Genomic DNA, 10,260 nt, shown 5'->3' with positions numbered 1-10,260 from the left:
AATCTATATAAAATGAGTCCATTATACTCTATTAAAACAGCCCCCCACACGGCCAAGTCTTCAATATGCATAATTTCCATGAAGTCCATTCATTTCTACATGCCAAACACGCACAAACCATCTATAATACATACTCCAAACATACTAAATAAATTAGGTTTCACTTCTATATTTTGCAACATATACACGGCCACACCATCAACATATGTAACCTCATAATTTTCATTCATTTTCCATGCATTATTACACGTCCACAACATCCACAAAACATGCAAAAGAGAATAGAATCTTACCTTTTCCTTTCATGTTCTTCCTCGGCTAGCTTCCTCCATAATCAAAACGAATGGTTTTCTCACTCCAACAACTACTCCACGTCGAAGAGGGCACTCCAATTAGTATGAAAGCATGAAGAAACAAATTCTCCATGGTAGATTGCATGGGCTGGTTCGGCCAGCCCTCTCTGCCGCCCCTTCTTCTTCTTTTTCTTTCTCCATTTCTCTTGAATTCTTTAGAGTTTTTAAAAAATGACTTATGCCCTCTTCTCTTATATATCACATATATATATATAATTATAGAGGCATGTGAGGGGCACATGCCCCTCTCAGAGTTTTCTCCCATTTTCTTGATTTTCTTGAAAATGAATAAAGATGACTAATGTCTTCCTTGATAAGCTTGGTCCATATTTTCATCACATGTCCTCGAAGGAGTGGGCCCACATACATATACACACACTCCACAAATATATATAATACACACTTGTGCTATTTCATGAAAATTATTTCCCAACTTTTAACCTCCAATTTTCTTCAACAAGTCATGCATAAAAGTTTCCAATTCCAAGTTTGCCCCTAAATTTCCATAACAATAATATTTATAAAGCGACTCGCGCATTCAACAAAACCGGAAACTAACCTTGTCCTTAACGTCCCGCCATTAACTCGGAATATTCAAATGTGCAAAAATGCGAGGTGTAACATCTATGGTCGGGTATGGTACTATTATATAAGTAAACATTAGAAATGGAAGGTTCCTAATAAAAAAAAGGTAAGAAAACATGATGATTGTCGCTAGAGGTACACAAGGCTCTATCATTCCATGACTCCTCTATCTTGTGTTATTCCTTATGCTTTTACTATGATGTTGATTATGCTTTACATACTCAAAACATTATTCGTACTGACGTCCTTTTGTTTGTGGATGGTGCGTCATGCCCGCAGGTGGACAGGGAGCTAGACTAGATCCTTAGGCTGCTTATCCAGAGATTGCTTAGAGGAGCTCCATTTGATCCGGAGCTGCAGCTTGGGTACTATTCTTTTGTGTATATATGGGCATGGCGGGGCCCTGTCCCTTCTTTATGATGATCTTCCGTACTCTTCTTAGAGGCTCGTAGACTGTCATGTATAGTAGATTCTTTTTGCCTTGTCGGTTCATGCTTTTGGTATATTATTTTGTTAAGCCTCATCGGCTTGCTTATATGTATATGGGCGTAGTTGTTGATGTTCATATAAAAGTATTTTAGCTGTTGGAAGTGGTAATATTGAGGCATAGAGTTGTTGATAAGCCATGTGGCTCACCTAGATACGAATGTGAATGTACGATGAGAGGTGCCCGGTGGGTTAGCCCCGGGTGCCCGTCATGGCCCTCCGATTAGGTCGTGACATTTGTGGTCTTCCAAATTGGGTAATTCTTGAATTCCAAATTGCTAAGGTTCATTGATTGAAATCCCATTAGGAGGGTTTAGGTTTAACATACCTAAGTTTGCCTATAGATTTCTTATCAATTGGGTCTTGTATTTATCCATCTATCTTTCTTCCATTCCTAATCTTTCCCATTCCTATTTTCCTTTTTCTTGTTCTTTAAGTTTTTAGAGTTTCATAGGTTAAATTTTATCAAGTCTCCATCCATTAGAGACATGATCCAAAGAGTTTAAGCACAAGTAATGGTTATCCTTAGAACAAGGTTGTGCTTTGAGAACAATAACTTGTCCTAAAACTCTTTTGATCATATGTTCAATAGATGGGGACTCTCATATGATGTATAAAGTGTTATTTGTTTAAATTGTATCAAGTCTTTTTATTATTTTATTTTATTTATTATGGCTTTTTAGACGAATATTGGCCTTTTTAGTATCATTACTTGTCCTAAAATTCTTTTGATAATGCGTTCAATGGATGGGGACTCTCAGATGGTTTATTAAAGTGTTATTACAATTTTTAAATAGCGATATGTCCTATTGTTATTTTATTTTATTTTATTTTATTATTTTATGTTTTTAGACAAATATTGGCCTTTTAAGTACCATTACTTGTCCTAAAACTCTTTTGATCATGTGTTCAATGGATGGAGACTCTCACATAATGTATTAAAGTGTTATTATAATGCTTAAGTAGTAGAATGTCCTTTTATTTATTTTATTTTATTCTATTCTATTTATGGCTTTTTTAGATAAATATTGGCCTTTTAAGTGTTATTACTGTCCTAAAACTCTTTTGATCATGCATTCAATGGATGGGGTCTCTCATATAATTTATTAAAGTGTTATTATAATATTTAAATAGTGGTATGTCCTTTTTAGACAAATATTGGCCTTTTAAGTACCATTACTTATCCTAAAACTCTTTTGATCATGTATTTAATGGTTCCGAACTATGATTATGATCTATTAAAGTGTTATTATAATGTTTAAATAGTGGTATGTTCTTCTTTTATTTTATTCATTTATTTACGGCTTTTTAGACAAATATTTGCCTTTTAAGTACCATTACTTGTCCTAAAACTCTTTTGATCATGTGTTCAATAGATGGGGACTCTCATATGGGGTATTAAAATGTTATTATAATGTTTAAATAGTGGAATGTCCTTTTTAGTTATTTATTTATGTCTTTTTAGACAAATATTGTCCTTGGTCTATATATAACATGTGGAAAATTATTGACCATGCGTGAAGTCGAGCCTAAATGATAACTGATAGCTATTGACGACGGTCGATTTATGGTATACCTATCCACGATCCCTTAGATATGTGTAATTTGGGGTTTTATTTTTTTAATTTTTAATATTTTTGTCCGTTACACCCTTCGTCATCACTATTAGGACCATCTTGTCACTTTTCTCATAGAAATCCAATTTCAACATTTTAAGGTCTCCTCCCATTCACCCATGTAATCACCACCTACTATAATATATTCTGCAATCGATGCCGTAATAAATCTATAATAGACTATGGTTATGGTCTATGACTGCAATCGACGCCCTACTAAGTCGTTGGGGATTTAATTTTTGTTGAACAGCCAGAATTTTTGCCCGAAATGGGATATGAAAAGTGGAGAAATCTGGAGCTTTTGGAGGCAAATATTTAGTTTTTTTTTTTTTTGTTTGGGTAATTAAAATGTTGGAGGTTGGGGGCCAACATGTATTTTTCAAAACTTTGAGGCTAGGGTTGACAACTTGTGGGACTGACGATGCTAACGTCATAAATGGTGGCCCTGCCCCTAATTCTTTGAAACTTGTGGCTTGTTTCCTAAATAAGTTTTGGAAGTGGCCTTCTAGCCAAAAACTCCACGTCATTGAGATGACCCTTACAATAACAACAACAACAACAACAACAACAACCCAGTGAAATCCCACACCGTGGGGTCTAGGGAGGGTAGATCGTGTACGCAGACCTGACTCCTACCAAGGTAGGACTAGTGCATTTCGAAAGACCCCCGGCTCGATAGAAAGCATAAAAAAGAGGTCGAGATAAGGCCAAGAAAATTCAAAGCGATATGGAAATGAAAATAACGAAAGCGACTAAGCCATGATGAAGCGGTTTGCAAAGGGCGGTGGCTATCACGGATAAAATAAGATAATCAAAGTACAGAATAACAGATAGTAGCAGAAATCAAAGCATAAGAACTTATATCGCGATAATGTGACTACTAATATGAAAGGATAAACAATACTATCTACTAGCCTTCTACCCTAATCTAAGTCCTCCATACCCTCCTATCTAAGGTCATGTAAAGTAATTATTTTATATAACACAAAATCGACATAGTCCTTGTAATGTATGATACTTTTCGCTTTTCGAAATTCAAACTTCTTAATTTTGACTGTGTTTGAATGTAGAAATTTTACATTTTTCAAAAAAATAAATAAATACTGTAAGCCACAATATTATAAATAGTTTAAAATATTCAAAAAGCATATGAAAAAAAAATACTATCAAAGAATAACTCGTTTGACTCAAATCCGAATAGTGTCATATAAATTGGGACAGATGGAGTAGTAATATTTTTCTACTTTTTTCAGTCATATATGATGCTTTTTTAGCCACTTAAAACGAAAAAAATTACTCTTTTATGTTTTGTCCAACAACATGTCACAACTTCTGTTTACGTAAGATTTGATCCAGAAAAATAAAACCTACACAAAGAGCACCAGCATTAATTATGGGGTACACGATTTCCCTTTTTACATATTACCGCTTTATTGTACTCACGTTTTTCTTTATATTTTATCATGATAAACTTTTAAAATAATAGATGAAACAAACCCCCTCCCCAAAAAAGAACAAAAATAGAACCAACTCCTTCAGGTTGGTATTTGAAGCATGCATGCTCGCTGTCTAAACAAATACTAGTATTACTTCTCACCTCTTCTTGACAAAAGAATCACTACTATTTTTATGGGTGTCATTGCCAACTAGGTGTTAGTTCATTTAAAATTATTTAACTCTAATTCATACCACTTTACTACAAGAGAAGAGTTCCCCAAAAGCCATCACACAATAAAACCCAAATATATAGCCTTATAGATGCAGCCTGCAGTATGCACTGTACAAAATCCCAGAACAAAGCTGAAAATGGTACGCTATTATACATGCATAGCTCTAGTACGGTGTTTTGACAGAATTTCAGGCAGTTGCAGACATTAAATTAATTTAGGATTTGTAACACTCCATTTCATTTTATGAACTTCAATTAAAGATGTATATAATGTGTCAAAATGTCCTTAAATTTTGTGGTTTTAAATATTTCATGTTGGTATTAACGAGTTACTACTAGATATAAAAAATAATATTATTTATAGTACATAAATTGAAATGATGGGATTATAAGTTACAAATGAAAAGAATGAGTTAGAAAAAACCAAAAAAAATGAGAAAGAAGATATATAAAGACTACTCCCCGTTCCTGCAGTTATCCTTTTGTTCTTTTGTGTAATGTCTGTACAAAATAAGGAAAAAGTACTCTACCCAATACATTTCTGCCACCTCAATATTTTGTTATTATACAAGAGAGAGGAAAACCATGTCTTTCTCACAGTACGTACCATGCACAGATCATAGACTACATAGCAAAAAGCAACCAATATATACATACTCTTACACAAAAGGATTCAACTTTGCTCTATAAAGTTGGTTTTTTCTGGACACAGACTAGCTTTTGTTGATATTGAAAAGCTCTAAAAGGTCCATGTGCTCTTCTTCTTCATTTTCTTTTTTTCTTGCATTTCTGATTTCATATGCTATAAGATTTGTCTTTGTTTTGTTTTGCATTTGTATCAGATCCTTCTTGGACGTACATTTTTTTGGTTTGCTACTTCTCTCATCACCCTGATTTTAAAAACCCACAAAAACCATAAAGCTAGTAATATGTAGCTACAGAAGGTTTTTTTTTTGAGCTTACCTAGCCCATACTTGTATATTCTAGCAATAAAAGGTGGGGATAATGTGGAAAAAAATTAGGGTTTTGGTGGAGTTTCACACTTTTCCAACGTGTGCTGCTGCTATTAAACATGGTGCTGCTTTTTGTCTAACTTATGGAGATTTGTTTGGTTGCTATTAACAAGTAGTAAATATGAAGATTTGTTTGATCACAGGCTGAATTTTTTTGTGTTCTACATTCTGCTATTTTTTCCCCAGTCATGAGCTCATAAATTAGATTTTTGTACTCTTTTTGGGGAGTATGGAATTAACTAAATCCGCTATATTATTTAATTTCCGTGTAATAAAAAAGTGTTTTATAATGGGTTGTTTAATCAACAAGGTTCATGGATTGGTTCCATTTCCAACCTTATACTATATATGAGTTGTTTATAAGCTTAGACCACTTACGTACATTGATAATAATTACTCCCTCCGTCCCAAAAAAAAATTATCTTAGTTACTATTTGGACAGTCAAAAGATATTTTCTTTAACCATCATTTTTTCAAATATTTTTTAAATTTTTTGAATAGTTAACTATTGTGACTTATACTAATACTTTTTATGTAGCTTCTAAGTTCTAAATATGTAATTTTTATTTCAAAAAAATTAAAAATTATATGTCCAAATTCACATCGAACATTAGTTAGTAATGTGACTTTCGTAATCCGAAACATGACAATCTTTTGGGAAGGAGGGAGTACCTCTAAAACACTATCTTTTTGGTTAGTTCCTGCACCCAAATCATTGCATTGCTTCAATGAAAATAAAGAATACCTTAAAATTACCCACACCTAGACTCATGGTGGAGCTTCATTTCATCCAAATTCTCGGCTGGCCATTTCCAAATTGTCTATACACTGAGAGAAAACAACAAAGTGGCAGACTCTTTAGCAAGACTTCGGCTGCGGTTCTCCGTTAACTAAAAATTCAAATCAAAGATCTAATATATGGGTAACCAAGTCTTTGATTAGCAATGTCTTTACTTATTAGATATTACAGTAAAGATAATTAATTAGAAGGTTCATTGTGGATTTGGAGTTTCCAATTGTGCACTCCTATAGAATAGATGATAGACCTTTTTAAAAGGCCACTAGGCTGAGACCTTGGGCTGGTTTTATTAATATGCAAAATCAAAATAAGGTCTTTACAAAGAACTAGAATGCAAAAAATAAGAACTTGAAAATATTAAAAATTGTATGCCCATTCTAAAGTTGCACATCCTCAACTGGGCTCTTCTTGTCTGGTTTAGCTGATTCTTCATATGACCAGTATGTGCTCTCTCCTGTACCATTGTGAATTCCAGATGTGTTGCTGGATCTTTATGAACCTCTGAAGTATGTGTTGATTCCTTTGTTGATATCTACTTATGACTGTTGAGATAATAATATTGTGTTCTGTTTTTACATATGACCTGTGTATCTGCATTATGTACACCTTGTTTCTCTTTGTCTTTCCTATTTCCATGCTGCACTTTGTTCCTGCTGTCTGCTTCTGCTTTCTTTGTTTTCACTGTTAAGCTGTGTTTTTGTCTTCTCTGGATTATGGCTACCTCAAATGTATCTTCTCCAATTGGAAGTATCCAAAGATACTAATAGCACACATTGGACCTTCAACACTGAGTTCATCTCCCCTTCAAGACCTGCAAAACTCAACAAACAGTTAGTTAAAAACCATATCAGCATTCTCATATGCCATAGAATTCGAGAATGCTGAATTTTATGGGACCTACTTTAGCTCATAATGTACTGATTTTATGGGACTGCTCAAACCAAGTTAAAGGGATCTTGAACTTGGATATAATTAGATGGCAACCAAGTCCTCTCACTTTAAATTTTACTTGTCTTAATTAGACTAAGTTTAACCAGCTAGCTAGCTAGGCCAAGTAAAGGCCTGGATGTAGGAATCAGTATGCATGGGAGGTTATGTTCCACACTTCTCTTGTACATATATACTTTGTTAAGTCTAATCCCAAGGTGGCTTTGATTTAAAGGAAAAATAAATAAGACCATCATTTTGATGTTTTGCAACATTTTGCTCCTCTTTTGCATTTGTCCTACTCCTTGTGTTTTGTTTGGTTTGAACTTTATGCAGAAACGCATCTTTTGGAAGTTATGTTCTTTACTGTATATAACTCAAGAATTAACAAGGAGCTCTCCGTTCATTTTGATGGTTGTACTAAGCTTTGGATTATGAAAGTAAATTGAAAGGCTTAATATGTTACTATTAGTACTCCATAATACAAGAGCTACAGTTGTTTGTTTAGATTTTATCTTTTTGAGTAGCATGAATTAAAACACTCATTTTCGTACATGCATTCATTATCAGTTGTTCAGCCTTTGTCCTCATGGCATTAAGTATCATGCGACCGAGCTACTCAAAGCCGGAAGATCCAACTATCGGCAAAGATCCTTTCTTTCAAAAGGTATAATATTGCACTGAAACATGCCCTTTGAATCTGGCTAGTTTTGAATTAACTCAAGACTTTCACGAATTTAATAGTAATTCCTTGTCTATTAAAATGTTTTTTTCTTTGCTTTTTCATTCTTATTTCTTTTTCAGATACGATTTCATTGGGTGGGCAGAAAATTGCTTCTTGATGTTGATAATCAGCGATATGGTTGTAAGTTTTGATTTATCATTGTTTTATTATTAGGTTGTTTTTGTTGCTGCTTTATTGTTATTGCTATTGTTGTTAATTGTTCTCATGTCTTGTCTTGGTGAAATTTTTACTTGATTAAAGGTTGCTGTTGGGCTTTCGCCGCGACTGAAGCCATAACTGTGGTTTATGCTCGCAAGAACAAAAAAGTAATACCCCTATCAAAACAGCAACTACTTGATTGCATGTTCAAATATTATAAAATACCTTCTCGGTTTGCAAACTTGGGGAAGAAAGAGTGCTTCCCTTACTCCTGTACCAAGGCTTTCACGTTTGCCATGCATCCTGGCATAGTTGAAGAAAGTAAATATCCATTCATGGAGGCAAGAGGCGAATGTAAATGTCCATCCAACGTGGTTAGTAGTATTGCTTAATATATTTGTTTTATTTTATATTTTGAAAGAAATTTGGCTAATATTTGTAATTTTTCTTTGCAGGAGACTGTTAAGATAAAGGGATTCAAGAATGTATCGGAATTGAACATTAAGGATCAGAAGCAACTAGAAGGGCTTATAAAAACACAACCACTCACTTGTGCGGTTCCTCATGTCTCTAGTCTTAGAGAACACCGTGGAGAGGTTAGTTTATTAATTTACTTGTTCATTATTTCAGTTCATTAATAACTATTATAAGTTTGTCTTTTGACCTTGTCTATTTGAAAAAACTTTAGGAAATATATATGGGGCCCACGGATGCTGAAGTTGAAGAAATAAACAAACTCAAAGATAGAGGAGATAGAGCGGGGCTTCACGCGATGCTGATTGTTGGCTATGGTGAAGAGAATGGTGAGGAATTTTACTTGGTGAAGAATAGTTGGGGAAAGGAATGGGGGTATCGTGGGTTTGCAAAAATCAAACGTAGTATTGCTTCTAAGTTATCTTTTCCTATTATAGATAGATTATAGGTTGTTTAGATGTAATGTTTTGTTACGTGTGGAACAATCATGTCACTAATGAAGTCTTACAAAACACAAAATTTGTATAATGTTTTTCCTTTTTTCGTTCTTTTTTGCTTCTTAGAGTAGAGACTACTTTAACTTTTTCTTCTTTCGGTAAAACAAGTTAGACTGCAGTTTACATGCATTTTTTCCCAATGGACCACCTGAATTTAGAGAAACTTGAGGAAGTATGAAGAAATTTTTGCATTGTTATGCGAAGAGTTAACCTCGGTTTCCAAGAGGGAGGTTTTAGGCTTCATGTAGCATTGTTTAAAATGTTTAGCATCCCGGGTAACTGAGGCACCTTGATTCACGCTTATAAGACAAATGTGTATATAGGTAAAGAAGAAATTTCTGCGAAGAGTCAAACAGTGCTCGGTTTCGAGAGACATGTTTTAGGCTTCTGCCAGTAGTGTGTAAATCCAAAAGAATATCTCCAACTAAACCAGAAAATAAGTTTCTGACAGGCATTGCATTAGACCTCAAGAGCTATTAGCTTTTAGCACAAAATGAGTACCTCGCATTTTTTCCCAATCCATTTGTCACCAGCATCAACATCATTGCTTGAGCTTCAAAGAAGTCATTGTCACTTGTATCCAGAAGTCCATCTTCAATCTCTGTCTCTGTATGAAGAAGCCCATGCTAAAGGATCAACTGTACTTGGTACATAAAATTCTACAAAAACCAAGGTTAAAAGCAAAGTACATAGGAGACTTAACTTATGTCCTAGAAATAAGTATACACAAGGACCATGGTAAGGATACCTTGCAAATATGAACTAAGGGAACAGAACATTCCACTAAGTTGAAATCCAAATAGTGCCCCCTCTTTAATTGTTGCCATGCCTTGTTTCTATCGGTGAATGGGGTATCCTTCCACTAAGTTGAAATCCAAACAGAAAGATGTATGTTGTTAGATTTAGGCAAAGTAAGATGCATTTAGTCTCCACATGGTTAAAGTTCAAGGGAAAATAC

General features: G+C 34.3%; 1 protein-coding gene across 1 annotated transcript in view; it reads left to right on the top strand.

The window, feature by feature from the left end:
* LOC132038050 (ervatamin-B-like) overlaps positions 1–9,253 on the top strand; it is a 12,747-nt gene extending 3,494 nt beyond the window's left edge. The window contains exons 4-7 of the mRNA XM_059428775.1: positions 8,253–8,313; positions 8,434–8,705; positions 8,787–8,927; positions 9,020–9,253. Coding sequence (XP_059284758.1) covers positions 8,253–8,313; positions 8,434–8,705; positions 8,787–8,927; positions 9,020–9,253 — 708 coding nt within the window. The remainder of the gene's footprint in view (positions 1–8,252; positions 8,314–8,433; positions 8,706–8,786; positions 8,928–9,019) is intronic.
* Positions 9,254–10,260: the final 1,007 nt, after the last annotated feature.

Source organism: Lycium ferocissimum, chromosome 11, assembly GCF_029784015.1.
Source record: "Lycium ferocissimum isolate CSIRO_LF1 chromosome 11, AGI_CSIRO_Lferr_CH_V1, whole genome shotgun sequence".
NCBI lineage: Eukaryota > Viridiplantae > Streptophyta > Magnoliopsida > Solanales > Solanaceae > Lycium > Lycium ferocissimum.
The sequence above is the reverse complement of the archived record's forward strand: the minus strand, read 5'-3'. Positions and strand labels throughout refer to the sequence as shown.